Source organism: Sander lucioperca, chromosome 21 (genome assembly GCF_008315115.2).
Source record: "Sander lucioperca isolate FBNREF2018 chromosome 21, SLUC_FBN_1.2, whole genome shotgun sequence".
Classification (NCBI taxonomy): Eukaryota; Metazoa; Chordata; class Actinopteri; order Perciformes; family Percidae; genus Sander; species Sander lucioperca.
The window spans coordinates 20,527,767-20,545,554 of NC_050193.1; the positions used below are offsets into that span (position 1 = coordinate 20,527,767).

The following is a 17,788-nucleotide window of genomic DNA, read 5'->3' on the forward strand; positions in this document are numbered from 1 at the left end:
CCCTGACAGGTTCCAGTCAACACATTGATCCATACGCTCACAGGGCAGTCAGACAGCCTATTATTACTTTATTATTATTATTATTATTATTATTATTATTATTATTATAGTTCATAAAACATAAATTTAGTTATTGTTTTAACTTTCAGTAAGTCACCAGAAAAGTTTCTGTAGCATTTATTACTTTTAATATGTCTTCCTGACGAGAATCTCTTTTTACTTCACTAAATGATGACATTTAATTAGATCTAATCAAAGTTTACATCCGTCTGTAGTTTGTTTAAATATTAATATTATTATTATTTATCAGGGCTACACACAACGTTGACAGGGTTAGTGTTAGGTTAGTTTCTGCAGCTTCAGTATTAAAGAAGAAGAAGGTAGGGAAGGAAAGAAGAGGAGGAAAGGAAAGGAAGAATAAATAAGGAAGGAAAGAAGACTGAAGAAAGGATGCAGTAGGGAAGGAGGAAGGGAAGGAAAGAAAGGGAGAGAAGGAAGGAAGGATGAGAGGAAGGAGGACTCAGTGTCCTGCCCCAGAGGAGAGAAGAAACTAGAACATATTCATATTTAACAAGCTGGTATCACCCAAGATTACCTGATTTATCATAAAGAAATGTCTCAAACTGATCGATGGATTATCAAAGTTAGTTAGTTACTCTTAATAACTGATGGATGAATCTTTGCAGCTCTAATATTTATTCATATCTAAATGAATAGAAACCATAAAGGGATCAGAGTTTAAGAAGAAAGACAACCCCTGACCTTTGAGAGTCTCAGCCGCTGCAGATCAAACTCAAGACTGAACGGTAAATATCATCGCTTATATATATATATATATACATATAAATATATCTATTTGATGATGATGACGCTGGCGGTTTGTCACATACGAACATGTTTCCCCTCGCTGAGTTTTCCAGATCGAAACATTAGAGGGGGAAATATTACAGAGACAGGTTTCATTTCTCTGGAAATAAAATACTCACGCATTCATAATCATAATAATACTACACACACACACACACACACACACACACACACACACATACAAAGTAATATAATAATATCTAATAATACTATAAAGTGAGACTCGGTGAGACTCTCCGGCTCTGAAAGGAAACTGTTGACTCATGTTTCTGTCTGCTGACTCATGTTTCCCTTCGATGTTTGTGACCGCCGCGCTGGACGAGGAAACTCGCTGCGTGGAAATCTGCATGGTAATAAATGGTCTTCACGTAACGGCGAGCCTCGGAAGTTACTTGAAATGAGTTTAGCAGTCTTAACTTTGTAATATTTGTCTAATATAGTAGATAAATGTATACAATTTGTCTAAAATAAAGTGTTGTAATATAGCTTTTAGAGTGGGAGAGTTTTCTATCCAAACATCATAATTTGCACGTATTTAATTAGATAATACCTCATTGGCATAATTAAACATATGATGCATAATGCCGGTACTAGTTCTGTTGTCGGTTTGTTGGAGTTCAGAGTCTGAAAACACGACAACACAGCCTCTAAACTACTCAGACCCTCTACTGCAGTACCAGTACTAATATATTATTATTAACATTATTACAGTTTGTCTCTGTAGCTTTGGAACATTTCTCACATCTTAAACTCCAAATCTCCAAACTTCTTCAGTTCAGTCGTCACATCTTCCAGTGACGTGTGTTTGGACCTTGATGCAGATCATAGTGTTTCCTACACCCCACAAACAGCGTTTACTTTAATGCACCGAGTAAGCATTGCAGATCAGTTTGCATTCCTCTATATTTAAATCATATTTCTCTCAAATGAATCCAAACACATGTTCATGGTGTAAATCCCTGCATGCTAAATAGAGCAACCAATAATCACAATAACCTGTCTCACACACACACATATTATATATATATATATATATATATATATATATATATATATATATATATATATATATATATTAGACACAAACCAGTTATATGGTGTTGTTGTAAAAGCTGTCCGATGATAGACTGCACACGTTAGTGGCTGCTAGTGTTTCTGTCTGTGCTTTAACTAGAAATGCACAATATATCGTTTAATATATCGGTGTGATCTGGTGTGATCTGGTGCTTGTGTCATTGTGCGTGTCTCTATGTCTTCTTGTTTCATGCGTTGTGTTTCTGTAGCTAACAGCATCGACCTGCCATGTTGGACTCATGTTGATTAATGTGCGCTGTCCTTTATAAATAAAGGAATGTAAACCAAAAACACGCGGCGTGAGGATTGTACTCAGAGTTTTGAGGATAGTAAGTTTGTTTCAGTAAATGTAGCAAAGCGCCGAGAGAAACTGTGAACTGATGATGAACACTTTGGGTTCAGAATCAACTAAATATTTATACCAGCCAGCCAACAGATTACTGCCAGCTACTCCCAGATGTTACAGCATCTTAGATCAGATCTAATGTTGAAAGGAACTCACCGAGAGAGGGAGATGTTCTGCAGGTTCTGCTCTCTGTGGATCTGGATGTCTCTGGGTGTTGTGGTGCTGATGATCTGCAGGTTCTGGTCCTGTCTGGCTGCAGGTTGTTGTAGACCTGGTTCTGGAACTGGTTGTGATGCTGTGTGTCTCTGTGGGTCCTGCAGGTTCTGTCTCTGTCTCTGGGTCTCTGGTTGTGATCTGGCTGCAGCTTGTTGTAGACCTGGTTCTGTAGTGCTCTGTCTGGTAGTTGTGGTTGTGATGATCTGTGTGGCGTTCATCTTGTGGTTTAAATAAAGCTCCGTCCTGGACGGAAGAAAGTGAAACTCTGATGTCTTCAAAGCAAAATCAAAGAAGAAAATTCTATGAAATTTGGAAATTTCCCTTTTAATACCCCTCTACCCTCCCCCCCTCCCCCACAGGGTGCCAGTCTGCGAGTGAAACATTCTGAATGTAATGGACTGTAATTACATTTAATATATTTATGTAAATATATTTATATAAATATATTTATTTAAATGTCACAGAGAAAAAAGTTAGGCAAAAAGAAAGAAAGAAAGAAACTATGTAATTAACTAACTATGTAAGAAAGAAAGAAAGAAAGAAAAAAAGAAAGAAAGAAAGAAAGAAAGAAAGAAAGCTGTCTTGGCTGTTTTTAAGAAGAAGTTGTGCATTCCGATTTCTTATCTTCTTTTATGTTCAGAGGACAGAACAAAATTCAAATGTTTTCTTCTTTTGATGGAAAACTAAATGTCTGAAACCTTTAAATAATTATCAGGGACAAAGATTAAATAAATAAATAAATAAATAATAAATAAATAAAACACATCTCCACTTCAGACAGATATAGATATATATAGAGCTCATCTGTCGCAGATGTAAAATATGAAAACATGTCCTCCCGGAGAGGAAACTTTCACAGGTTGGGTTTGAGTCTGCTGATAACTGTTGGATGGTGAGTTCAGGGTCTGTAGAGATTTGGGTGTTCGTCAGGATATTCTCAGATGCTAATTAACCACTTTTAATGTGCTTTTGAAGCTTTTTTAGACACCTTAAGCACTCTCGATTCCTCCACAGGCTTCTACAATTCTAAAAAGCAAACTTCAACTTTTCTCCCTTTAGGGTCAGATTATCTCTCCACATATTACTATAATATTATTATAATGAATTTATATTCATATAACAAGTTACCAGATCATCTGTTTTCATGAATACATGTTTTAATGTAGAGATTATGTTTATTTTGTTATTTAAAGTCAAATCTTTTCTCCAGAAAACTTCTTATATTACTCATATAAAATTATAAACAATAATAAAACCCAAAATGACTGCAAACTAAAGCCTAATTTAAAGATAACGTGAGGGTTCAACATGTACTGCATCATCAACTTTCTTTCCCCCTGACGGAGGATTTCTTAGGTTCCGTTGTGACTTCTGAATGGTTTCTGAATCAGAGTAAAAGTTGTCGGGGCGGGGGGAAAGCGGTTTAACCCCAAACACATCTTCAGTTTACGTTTACAGCGAAGAGACGAGGTGAGGCAGGAAGTCCGGCTGAGTTTACATTTAGACAGAAAAGAAAGAATGAAGACAGCGAGCGTCTGTGACAACAGGAAGGAAGCGCTGCAGCGTAACTCTCTCAGGGTTTCTCTGAGAATCCTCTTAATCACTCTCAGTTTGGGCAGAAATGTGACAGGAAAGTCCTCCTCAGTTTCCACATGGCCGCCGCTTTAGGGAGGACTCCCTGTCTCTCTGTTTCTCTGTCTCTCTGTCTCTCTGTTTCCATCACTTCATCTGGGTTACAAAGGTCTGAACTCTGATGTAATGACGCATCTTGTTTTCATCGGGATGTTTTGTGAGTGAAATCTGAATCTGCAACGTGACCAGAAACATTTCAGAAAAGATTTCAGAATCTGAATAGATTTATTGCCAGGTAAGTAGCACTTACTGGGACTTTGCTGTGGTTTATGGTGCACAATTAAAAACATATTTACACATTAAAATGAAATAAACAAACAATAAATACAGAAACAAACAACACACGTATAACTCAATAACATTAAGAAAGAAAGAAGAGGCTGCATGGGTTAGTGCAGGATGTGCAAAACAAGACACACACACACACACACACACACACACACACACACACACACACACACACATACACACATACAGACACAGACACACACACACACACACACACACACACACAGACAAACACACATACAGACACAGACACACACACACACACACACACACACACACACACACACACACACACACACACACACACACACACACAGACAAACACACACACACACACACACACACACACACACACACACACACACACACATACACACATACAGACACAGACACACAGACACACACACACACACACACACACACACACAAACACACACACACACACACACACACACACACACACACACACATACACACATACAGACACAGACACACAGACACACACACACACACAAACACACACACACACACACACACACACACACATAAACACACACACACACACAGACAAACACACACACACACACACACACACATAAACACACACACACACACACACAAAAATGAATTCTGTAAATATATATTAAAATTAAGTTTTGTGTCGTTATTGTGGGAATGTTTCTCTCCACTTTCATTTTCCAAACAGCTGCGTCAGATTACTTCCTGCACGGCTCTTTCAAAGTAAAAGCTGACAATTTTTCTTTGAATGAATATAAGTCATTATTTTGAATGATTTAGATTGAAATGTAAATAAATATGGACGCGTAGATATAGTTTCATAAAAAAACAGTAAGATATTACAGTTATTTTCAATTGCTAAAAGACTAAAACCCATTGGCTGAACAAAGTTCTGTTGCCTGAACTCATTTAGCTAATTGTTCAGTCTGTTGTCAGTACCTTAAACCATCACATGGTAAAACACAATTTGCAGATCTCACTCAGACTTTTCAGCAAAACTCTAAACACATTCTCATCTCTAATGCACATGTCATCCATACTGGTCAACACAAGGGGCAACAATCAAATACAACTAGAGAACACATGGCATTGATTGAACACAACCACTCATAATTGATTTCACTTGTTTCAAATGATGTGACTCAACCAATATAAGCCAGTTCAGAGAGCAGAGAGGTTGTTGAAGGTGGGAAGGAGAAAGTCTGAGAATGGATAGAAGAAACGATGTGAGAAGATGAGGACGAGTGTGTATGCGAGGTGTCAGGGCTGGATACGGCACACAAGAGGCTTCTTCCCCCGGTGCCTCAGGAGGGACAATATTTCTTGTGATGTGGACAAAGTGCTCTGGCCTGACCCAGCCCAAAGACAAGAAGAAGCACATTGATCACATGTTTACTCCTTTGATTTTTGTCCCTTTTTACGTAGTATTGTATACTGTAGTACAGTCCATTGTATGCTGTATTCTGTACAATGAGCAAATTGTATGGCCCTTAACACTGTGCTTTCCATTTGTTACAGTAACAGTAGTGACTGCTCAATAGATGTTGACTGGTTGCAGGTTCATATCAACAAAGAACAAGAATTACAGTATCACAGAGACAGAGTTTGTGAGATGCAGGGTACAGTACTGTAAAAATAGGGGTACAAGGAGGAGGAAGAACAAAAATAATTGCAGTAGTAATTTTTGATCAATTTTGAGCTATATGATAGAACATGTTTTCGTTCATCTAAAGACAATGACGGAAAAATATGAAATTTGTTTTGAGATTAAAAATTTACTTCTCCCTGAGAACTATATGTTTTGAACAATGTGTTTTCTATTTTTTGTGTATTGTTTACTGACTGCTTGATAGTGTATATCATTTTGATCACGTTGTTTATGATTTACAGTTTTTCTGAATTGCTAAAACACAATTACTGAAAATTGCTCCATTTTCTGAAAACATTAAACACAAAACCTCATCTTCAAGCACTATTTACAAAACCTCCGACTCCTCTTGCAAAATGAAACTTTCGCCTCAAAACAGTTTGACCTGTGTTCAAAATCAAACACTGCTCTCAAATCATAAACAAAATGATCAAAATGATATACACTATCAAGCAGTCAGTAAACAATACACCAAAAAATAGAAAACACATCTACACACGTAGAGTACATTGTTAACCTCAAAACAAATTTCATATTTTTCCCTCATTGTTTTTAGATGAACGAAAACATGTTCTATCATAATAGCTCAAAATTGATCCGAAATTACTGCTCTGCTTTGCTCTTTGAAATTTTTTTTTGTATCCCTATTTTTACAGTACTGTACCCTGCATCTCACAAACTTGTCCTTTGTCTCTGTGATACTGTAATTCTTGTAATTCTTTGCTGATATGAAACTGAAACCAGTCAAAATCTATTGAGCAGTCAGTACTGTTGGAAAGCATAATGTTCAGGGTCATACAATGTGTTCATTGTACAGTATACAGCCTGTATACTATATATATATATATATATATATATATATATATATATATATATATATATATATATATATATATATATATATTGTACTACAGTATACAGCCTACAATGCACTGTACTACAGTATACAATACTAAAAGGGACAAAAATCAAAGGAGTAAACATGTGATCAATGTGCTTCTTCTTGTCTTTGGGCTGGGTCAGGCCAGAGCACTTTGTCCACATCACAAGAAATATTGTCCCTCCTGAGGCACCGGGGGAAGAAGCCTCTTGTGTGCCGTATCCAGCCCTGACACCTCGCATACACACTCGTCCTCGTCCTCTCACATCGTTTCTTCTATCCATTCTCAGACTTTGTCCTTCCCACCTTCAACAACCTCTCTGCTCTCTGAACTGGCTTATATTGGTTGTGTCACATCATTTGAAACAAGTGAAATCAATTATGAGTGGTTGTGTTCAATCAATGCCATGTGTTCTCTAGTTGTATTTGATTGTTGCTACTTGTGTTGACCAGTATGGATGACATGAGCATTAGAGATGAGAATGTGTTTTGAGAATGAGAATGTGTTTAGAGTTTTGCTGAAAAGTCTGAGTGAGATCTGCAAATTGTGTTTTACCATGTGATGGTTTAAGGTACTGACAACAGACTGCACAATTAGCTAAATGAGTTCAGGCAACAGAACTTTGTTCAGCCAATGGGTTTTAGTCTTTTAGCATTTGAGAAAAGCTGTAAGAGCAGTGTTTGATTTTGAACACAGGTCAAACTGTTTTGGGGCGAAAGTTTAATTTTGCAAGAGGAGTCAGAGGTTTTGTAAATAGTGCTTGAAGATGAGTTTTTTTGTTTAATGTTTTCAGAAAATGGAGCAATTTTCAAAAATTGTGTTTTAGCAATTGAGAAAAAGTGTAAAAGTGAAACTCTTCTGCTTTTATTTTCAAAGGAAGTGGTGACGTCACTGTTTTCAGATTCATTGATGTCAGTAGTACACACGGGGACTTTCAAACTGCCGGCAGGTTTAGGAGGGTTAATGTGAACAAAGCTTTGATATGAGTTCACAGTAATAAATCAAGTCCAAGTTATATTATGGTCATCTTGTTTATTTCAGTTTCAGCAGTAAACACGTTTTCAGCTTCATGTCGAGTAAACGTCTGCATTTTTTTAATGTTTCGTGATTTCAAGTAAAACAAAACTAAATAAATAAAAGAGATATATATTTTATTTATATATATAATATTTAAAGCCCCTCCCAGCGGAGTTTAAGTTAACTTTATTTATGTAAAAATATTTCACAGATCAGTAAAATAACAACAGTAATACCATCTTTGACTTAGACAACAGGATTAAAAAATTAATGAACAATTAAAAATGTATAAAAAATAAATGAATAAATAGAATAAGAAATACAGTATGTTTGTCAGTTATCAAAATGTTTTCAAGTCAAATCAGACTCAGAGTCTGTACATACAAAATACAAAACTGTGTTCATAAATAGAAACATGATAAATAAATAAATAGTCAAAGAATCAGCATCCATGTTTGGGTAGTCTCTCAGGTCCAGACCTTCCTCCACAGAGCGCAGAGGAAGGTCTGGCTAGTCCATACAGCATTCCTGGATAGGAGTAAAATGTGCTCTGGTTTATTGGCATTTCTTTAAACCAATCACAATCATCATGGGTGAGACTAAGCTCCGGACGGAGCCACGGTGCCTCTGCTAAATAGTCTCAGGAAGGAACTTGTTTTGGTGGAACATGTGTACGTTCAAAAGTAGTTTTAGTCATGCAACAGAAAACTCAGATTGGACAGATAGTCTAGCTAGCTGTCTGGATTTACCCTGCAGAGATCTGAGGAGCAGTTAACCATAGTCCTCACAAATCCACCAGAGGTTAGAACGCCAACACAGAGACAGAGGAAGGAGACAGACATCCGGCGGCACCGGAACAATCCCTGAAGTGGAACGTCATGGATATAGACTAACATCAGTAAGAAGATCATTGATATATAGACTATCCTGTTGTATGACTGTATGTTGAAGACTGTGGTGCCAGTACTGCTGGGTCCATGTTGGGGGGAGCTGTGGTGTCAGTACTGCTGGGTCAATGTTGGGGGGAGCTGTGGTGTCAGTACTGCTGGGTCCATGTTGGGGGGAGACCGTGGTGTCAGTACTGCTGGGTCCATGTTGGGGGGAGACTGTGGTGTCAGTACTGCTGGGTCCATGTTGGGGGGAGCTGTGGTGTCAGTACTGCTGGGTCCATGTTGGGGGGAGCTGTGGTGCCAGTACTGCTGGGTCCATGTTGGGGGGAGCTGTGGTGTCAGTACTGCTGGGTCCATGTTGGGGGGAGACCGTGGTGTCAGTACTGCTGGGTCAATGTTGGGGGGAGCTGTGGTGTCAGTACTGCTGGGGGGAGCTGTGGTGTCAGTACTGCTGGGTCCATGTTGGGGGGAGCTGTGGTGTCAGTACTGCTGGGTCCATGTTGGGGGGAGACCGTGGTGTCAGTACTGCTGGGTCCATGTTGGGGGGAGACTGTGGTGTCAGTACTGCTGGGTCCATGTTGGGGGGAGCTGTGGTGTCAGTACTGCTGGGTCCATGTTGGGGGGAGCTGTGGTGTCAGTACTGCTGGGTCCATGTTGGGGGGAGCTGTGGTGCCAATACTGCTGGGTCCATGTTGGGGGGAGCTGTGGTGTCAGTACTGCTGGGTCCATGTTGGGGGGAGCTGTGGTGCCAGTACTGCTGGGTCCATGTTGGGGGGAGCTGTGGTGTCAGTACTGCTGGGTCCATGTTGGGGGGAGACCGTGGTGTCAGTACTGCTGGGTCAATGTTGGGGGGAGCTGTGGTGTCAGTACTGCTGGGTCCATGTTGGGGGGAGCTGTGGTGTCAGTACTGCTGGGTCCATGTTGGGGGGAGCTGTGGTGTCAGTACTGCTGGGTCCATGTTGGGGGGAGACCGTGGTGTCAGTACTGCTGGGTCCATGTTGGGGGGAGACTGTGGTGTCAGTACTGCTGGGTCCATGTTGGGGGGAGCTGTGGTGTCAGTACTGCTGGGTCCATGTTGGGGGGGGGCTGTGGTGTCAGTACTGCTGGGTCCATGTTGGGGGGAGACTGTGGTGTCAGTACTGCTGGGTCCATGTTGGGGGGAGCTGTGGTGTCAGTACTGCTGGGTCCATGTTGGGGGGAGCTGTGGTGCCAGTACTGCTGGGTCCATGTTGGGGGGAGCTGTGGTGTCAGTCCTGCTGGGTCCATGTTGGGGGGAGCTGTGGTGTCAGTACTGCTGGGTCCATGTTGGGGGGAGACTGTGGTGTCAGTACTGCTGGGTCCATGTTGGGGGGAGCTGTGGTGCCAGTACTGCTGGATCCATGTTGGGGGGAGCTGTGGTGTCAGTACTGCTGGGTCCATGTTGGGGGGAGACCGTGGTGTCAGTACTGCTGGGTCAATGTTGGGGGGAGCTGTGGTGTCAGTACTGCTGGGGGGAGCTGTGGTGTCAGTACTGCTGGGTCCATGTTGGGGGGAGCTGTGGTGTCAGTACTGCTGGGTCCATGTTGGGGGGAGCTGTGGTGTCAGTACTGCTGGGTCCATGTTGGGGGGAGACCGTGGTGTCAGTACTGCTGGGTCCATGTTGGGGGGAGACTGTGGTGTCAGTACTGCTGGGTCCATGTTGGGGGGAGCTGTGGTGTCAGTACTGCTGGGTCCATGTTGGGGGGGAGCTGTGGTGTCAGTACTGCTGGGTCCATGTTGGGGGGAGCTGTGGTGTCAGTACTGCTGGGTCCATGTTGGGGGGAGACCGTGGTGTCAGTACTGCTGGGTCAATGTTGGGGGGAGCTGTGGTGTCAGTACTGCTGGGGGGAGCTGTGGTGTCAGTGCTTCTGCTGTTTCACCATGAAGTTCACCAGCAGGTCCAGCTGATGCAGGTGCCCGTAAGTCACCACCCGGATCATCTCCCAGGATGCACTGCTGCCTCCCTGAAAACACATTACAGTTTTACATTACACGTAGCTGATACTTTGATCCAAAGAGACGTCTAATACGTGATTCAACATGAAGCTACAACTCAGAACAGCAACAAGCCCAGAGAAGTTCATCAGCTTCAAACAAGACAAACTACGAAGAGACACATGCTACTAACTGCAGTCAGTACTGCAGTACTTCTTCTCACAGTGCTACTAACTGCAGTCAGTACTGCAGTACTTCTTCTCACTGTGCTACTAACTGCAGTCAGTACTGCAGTACTTCTTCTCACTGTGCTACTAACTGCAGTCAGTACTGCAGTAATTCTTCTCACTGTGCTACTAACTCCAGTCAGTACTGCAGTACTTCTTCTCACTGTGCTACTAACTGCAGTCAGTACTGCAGTACTTCTTCTCACAGTGCTACTAACTGCAGTCAGTACTGCAGTACTTCTTCTCACAGTGCTACTAACTGCAGTCAGTACTGCAGTACTTCTTCTCACTGTGCTACTAACTGCAGTCAGTACTGCAGTACTTCTTCTCACTGTGCTACTAACTGCAGTCAGTACTGCAGTACTTCTTCTCACAGTGCTACTAACTGCAGTCAGTACTGCAGTACTTCTTCTCACAGTGCTACTAACTGCAGTCAGTACTGCAGTACTTCTTCTCACTGTGCTACTAACTGCAGTCAGTACTGCAGTACTTCTTCTCACAGTGCTACTAACTGCAGTCAGTACTGCAGTACTTCTTCTCACAGTGCTACTAACTGCAGTCAGTACTGCAGTACTTCTTCTCACAGTGCTACTAACTGCAGTCAGTACTGCAGTACTTCTTCTCACTGTGCTACTAACTGCAGTCAGTACTGCAGTACTTCTTCTCACTGTGCTACTAACTGCAGTCAGTACTGCAGTAGTTCTTCTCACTGTGCTACTAACTGCAGTCAGTACTGCAGTACTTGTTCTCACTGTGCTACTAACTCCAGTCAGTACTGCAGTACTTGTTCTCACAGTGCTACTAACTGCAGTCAGTACTGCAGTACTTGTTCTCACTGTGCTACTAACTCCAGTCAGTACTGCAGTACTTGTTCTCACTGTGCTACTAACTCCAGTCAGTACTGCAGTACTTGTTCTCACAGTGCTACTACCTCCAGTCAGTACTTCCAGTACTTGTTCTCACAGTGCTACTACCTCCAGTCAGTACTTCCAGTACTTGTTCTCACAGTGCTACTAACTGCAGTCAGTACTTCCAGTACTTGTTCTCACAGTGCTACTACCTCCAGTCAGTACTGCAGTACTTCTTCTCACAGTGCTACTAACTGCAGTCAGTACTGCAGTACTTCTTCTCACTGTGTTACTAACTGCAGTCAGTACTGCAGTACTTGTTCTCACAGTGCTACTAACTGCAGTCAGTACTGCAGTACTTGTTCTCACTGTGCTACTAACTGCAGTCAGTACTGCAGTACTTCTTCTCACTGTGCTACTAACTGCAGTCAGTACTGCAGTACTTCTTCTCACAGTGCTACTAACTGCAGTCAGTACTGCAGTACTTCTTCTCACAGTGCTACTAACTGCAGTCAGTACTGCAGTACTTCTTCTCACAGTGCTACTAACTGCAGTCAGTACTGCAGTACTTCGTCTCACTGTGCTACTAACTGCAGTCAGTACTGCAGTACTTCTTCTCACAGTGCTACTAACTGCAGTCAGTACTGCAGTACTTCTTCTCACTGTGCTACTAACTGCAGTCAGTACTGCAGTACTTCTTCTCACTGTGCTACTAACTGCAGTCAGTACTGCAGTACTTCTTCTCACAGTGCTACTAACTGCAGTCAGTACTGCAGTACTTCTTCTCACAGTGCTACTAACTGCAGTCAGTACTGCAGTACTTCTTCTCACAGTGCTACTAACTGCAGTCAGTACTGCAGTACTTCTTCTCACTGTGCTACTAACTGCAGTCAGTACTGCAGTACTTCTTCTCACTGTGCTACTAACTGCAGTCAGTACTGCAGTACTTCTTCTCACTGTGCTACTAACTGCAGTCAGTACTGCAGTACTTCTTCTCACTGTGCTACTAACTGCAGTCAGTACTGCATTACTTCTTCTCACTGTGCTACTAACTGCAGTCAGTACTGCAGTACTTCTTCTCACTGTGTTACTAACTGCAGTCAGTACTGCAGTACTTCTTCTCACAGTGCTACTAACTGCAGTCAGTACTGCAGTACTTCTTCTCACAGTGCTACTAACTGCAGTCAGTACTGCAGTACTTCTTCTCACTGTGCTACTAACTGCAGTCAGTACTGCAGTAGTTCTTCTCACTGTGCTACTAACTGCAGTCAGTACTGCAGTACTTCTTCTCACTGTGCTACTAACTGCAGTCAGTACTGCAGTACTTCTTCTCACAGTGCTACTAACTGCAGTCAGTACTGCAGTACTTCTTCTCACTGTGCTACTAACTGCAGTCAGTACTGCAGTACTTCTTCTCACTGTGCTACTAACTGCAGTCAGTACTGCAGTACTTGTTCTCACTGTGCTACTAACTGCAGTCAGTACTTACAGTACTGGTTCTCACAGTGCTACTAACTGCAGTCAGTACTTCCAGTACTTGTTCTCACAGTGCTACTACCTCCAGTCAGTACTTCCAGTACTTGTTCTCACAGTGCTACTAACTGCAGTCAGTACTGCAGTACTTCTTCTCACTGTGCTACTAACTGCAGTCAGTACTGCAGTACTTCTTCTCACTGTGCTACTAACTGCAGTCAGTACTGCAGTACTTCTTCTCACTGTGCTACTAACTGCAGTCAGTACTGCAGTACTTCTTCTCACTGTGCTACTAACTGCAGTCAGTACTGCAGTACTTCTTCTCACTGTGCTACTAACTGCAGTCAGTACTGCAGTACTTCTTCTCACTGTGTTACTAACTGCAGTCAGTACTGCAGTACTTCTTCTCACAGTGCTACTAACTGCAGTCAGTACTGCAGTACTTCTTCTCACAGTGCTACTAACTGCAGTCAGTACTGCAGTACTTCTTCTCACTGTGCTACTAACTGCAGTCAGTACTGCAGTAGTTCTTCTCACTGTGCTACTAACTGCAGTCAGTACTGCAGTAGTTCTTCTCACTGTGCTACTAACTGCAGTCAGTACTGCAGTACTTCTTCTCACAGTGCTACTAACTGCAGTCAGTACTGCAGTACTTCTTCTCACTGTGCTACTAACTGCAGTCAGTACTGCAGTACTTCTTCTCACTGTGCTACTAACTGCAGTCAGTACTGCAGTACTTGTTCTCACTGTGCTACTAACTGCAGTCAGTACTTACAGTACTGGTTCTCACAGTGCTACTAACTGCAGTCAGTACTTCCAGTACTTGTTCTCACAGTGCTACTACCTCCAGTCAGTACTTCCAGTACTTGTTCTCACAGTGCTACTAACTGCAGTCAGTACTGCAGTACTTCTTCTCACTGTGTTACTAACTGCAGTCAGTACTGCAGTACTTGTTCTCACAGTGCTACTAACTGCAGTCAGTACTGCAGTACTTCTTCTCACAGTGCTACTAACTGCAGTCAGTACTGCAGTACTTCTTCTCACTGTGCTACTAACTGCAGTCAGTACTGCAGTACTTCTTCTCACTGTGCTACTAACTGCAGTCAGTACTGCAGTACTTCTTCTCACAGTGCTACTAACTGCAGTCAGTACTGCAGTACTTCTTCTCACAGTGCTACTAACTGCAGTCAGTACTGCAGTACTTCTTCTCACAGTGCTACTAACTGCAGTCAGTACTGCAGTACTTGTTCTCACTGTGCTACTAACTGCAGTCAGTACTTACAGTACTGGTTCTCACAGTGCTACTAACTGCTGTCAGTACTTCCAGTACTTGTTCTCACAGTGCTACTACCTCCAGTCAGTACTGCAGTACTTCTTCTCACAGTGCTACTAACTGCAGTCAGTACTGCAGTACTTCTTCTCACTGTGTTACTAACTGCAGTCAGTACTGCAGTACTTGTTCTCACAGTGCTACTAACTGCAGTCAGTACTGCAGTACTTGTTCTCACTGTGCTACTAACTGCAGTCAGTACTGCAGTACTTCTTCTCACTGTGCTACTAACTGCAGTCAGTACTGCAGTACTTCTTCTCACAGTGCTACTAACTGCAGTCAGTACTGCAGTACTTCTTCTCAGTACTGCAGTACTTCTTCTCACTGTGCTACTAACTGCAGTCAGTACTGCAGTACTTCTTCTCACTGTGCTACTAACTGCAGTCAGTACTGCAGTACTTCTTCTCACTGTGCTACTAACTGCAGTCAGTACTGCAGTACTTCTTCTCACTGTGCTACTAACTGCAGTCAGTACTGCAGTACTTCTTCTCACAGTGCTACTAACTGCAGTCAGTACTGCAGTACTTCTTCTCACTGTGCTACTAACTGCAGTCAGTACTGCAGTACTTCTTCTCACTGTGCTACTAACTGCAGTCAGTACTGCAGTACTTGTTCTCACTGTGCTACTAACTGCAGTCAGTACTTACAGTACTGGTTCTCACAGTGCTACTAACTGCAGTCAGTACTTCCAGTACTTGTTCTCACAGTGCTACTACCTCCAGTCAGTACTTCCAGTACTTGTTCTCACAGTGCTACTAACTGCAGTCAGTACTGCAGTACTTCTTCTCACTGTGTTACTAACTGCAGTCAGTACTGCAGTACTTGTTCTCACAGTGCTACTAACTGCAGTCAGTACTGCAGTACTTGTTCTCACAGTGCTACTAACTGCAGTCAGTACTGCAGTACTTGTTCTCACTGTGCTACTAACTCCAGTCAGTACTGCAGTACTTGTTCTCACTGTGCTACTAACTCCAGTCAGTACTGCAGTACTTGTTCTCACAGTGCTACTAACTGCAGTCAGTACTGCAGTACTTGTTCTCACTGTGCTACTAACTGCAGTCAGTACTGCAGTACTTGTTCTCACTGTGCTACTAACTCCAGTCAGTACTGCAGTACTTGTTCTCACAGTGCTACTACCTCCAGTCAGTACTTCCAGTACTTGTTCTCACAGTGCTACTACCTCCAGTCAGTACTTCCAGTACTTGTTCTCACAGTGCTACTACCTCCAGTCAGTACTTCCAGTACTTGTTCTCACCGTGTGGAGCAGAGTCTCCAGTCTCCGGTAGTATTTCCTCAGTCGGCTGTCTGCTCTCCTCTTCGTCGAAAGCTGCAGACACAAACACAGCTCACATCACTTCCTGTCCTGAAATGAAGTTGTAGAGTCTGAAAGTCCAACAGGACTTGAAGTATCAGTGTAGTTAGAAGAAGGTGTCTCTACTCACACATCTGCTGATCCCTTTTCTCTGACTCTTCAGCGTCGAAAGGAAGCTAGCCGTCCTGTTCGTATCCCAGGCAACGGAGGAGTGGTCGTTATGGAGATAGAGACCTTCAATCAGCTCCAGACTGTCTCTGATAAAAACCAGCTGGGAGTCCACCTGGAGACACAGACAGGCAGAGAGACAGACAGGTCAGACAGACAGCCAGAGAGACAGACAGACAGACAAGTCAGGCAGACAGGCAGAGAGACAGACATGTCAGACAGACAGGCAGAGACAGACAGGTCAGACAGGCAGAAAGACAGGTCAGAGAGACAGACAGGCAGAGAGAGAGACAGGTCAGACAGAGAGACAGACAGGCAGAGAGACCCGACAGACAGACAGACAGACAGGCAGAGAGACGGACAGACGGAGACATAGACATGTCAGACAGGCAGACAGGTAGACAGGCAGACAGACAGGCAGACAGACAGACAGACAGACAGATAGACAGACAGACAGACAGGTAGTTACCGTGTGTTTTTTTATCTGTTTGTAGAACTTGTAAGGAAAGTATGGTTGGCTGTTGTTAGAAAACTCAGTGCCCTGAAACAGAAAGACAACACGTCACTTCACGCTCCGCATCTTCACACTTTATTTATTCATTCAAACCATCTACCGACCATCTACAGAACATCTACAGAACCTCTACAGACCATCTACAGAACATCTACAGAACATCTACAGAACATCTACAGAACATCTACAGACCATCTACAGAACATCTACAGACCATCTACAGAACATCTACAGAACATCTACAGAACCTCTACAGAACATCTACAGATCATCTACAGAACATCTACAGATCATCTACAGAACATCTACAGAACATCTACAGAACCTCTACAGACCATCTACAGAACATCTACAGAACATCTACAGACCATCTACAGAACATCTACAGAACATCTACAGAACCTCTACAGACCATCTACAGAACATCTACAGAACATCTACAGAACCTCTACAGAACATCTACAGATCATCTACAGAACATCTACAGATCATCTACAGATCATCTACAGAACATCTACAGAACATCTACAGATCATCTACAGATCATCTACAGAACATCTACAGAACATCTACAGATCATCTACAGAACATCTACAGACCATCTACAGATCATCTACAGAACATCTACAGAACATCTACAGACCATCTACAGACCATCTACAGATCATCTACAGAACATCTACAGAACATCTACAGATCATCTACAGAACATGTACAGAACATCTACAGACCATCTACAGAACATCTACAGAACATCTACAGATCATCTACAGAACATCTACAGACCATCTACAGAACATGTACAGAACATCTACAGAACATCTACAGACCATCTACAGACCATCTACAGAACATGTACAGAACATCTACAGAACATCTACAGACCATCTACAGAACATCTACAGAACATCTACAGACCATCTACAGAACATGTACAGAACATCTACAGAACATCTACAGATCATCTACAGAACATCTACAGATCATCTACAGACCATCTACAGAACATCTACAGAACATCTACAGAACATCTACAGATCATCTACAGAACATCTACAGACCATCTACAGAACATCTACAGAACAT

At 42.4% G+C, this 17,788-nt stretch overlaps 1 protein-coding gene across 1 annotated transcript in view; it reads right to left on the reverse strand.

The window, feature by feature from the left end:
- Nucleotides 1–10,743: 10,743 nt before the first annotated feature.
- The window catches only part of LOC116035211 (interferon a3-like), a 9,783-nt gene continuing 2,738 nt past the window's right edge, over nt 10,744–17,788 (reverse strand). Inside the window, exons 2-4 of the mRNA XM_031278190.2 lie at nt 16,151–16,303; nt 15,964–16,035; nt 10,744–10,859 (exon numbers count right to left, since the gene is read on the reverse strand). Coding sequence (XP_031134050.1) covers nt 10,755–10,859; nt 15,964–16,035; nt 16,151–16,303 — 330 coding nt within the window. The 3' untranslated portion in view covers nt 10,744–10,754. The remainder of the gene's footprint in view (nt 10,860–15,963; nt 16,036–16,150; nt 16,304–17,788) is intronic.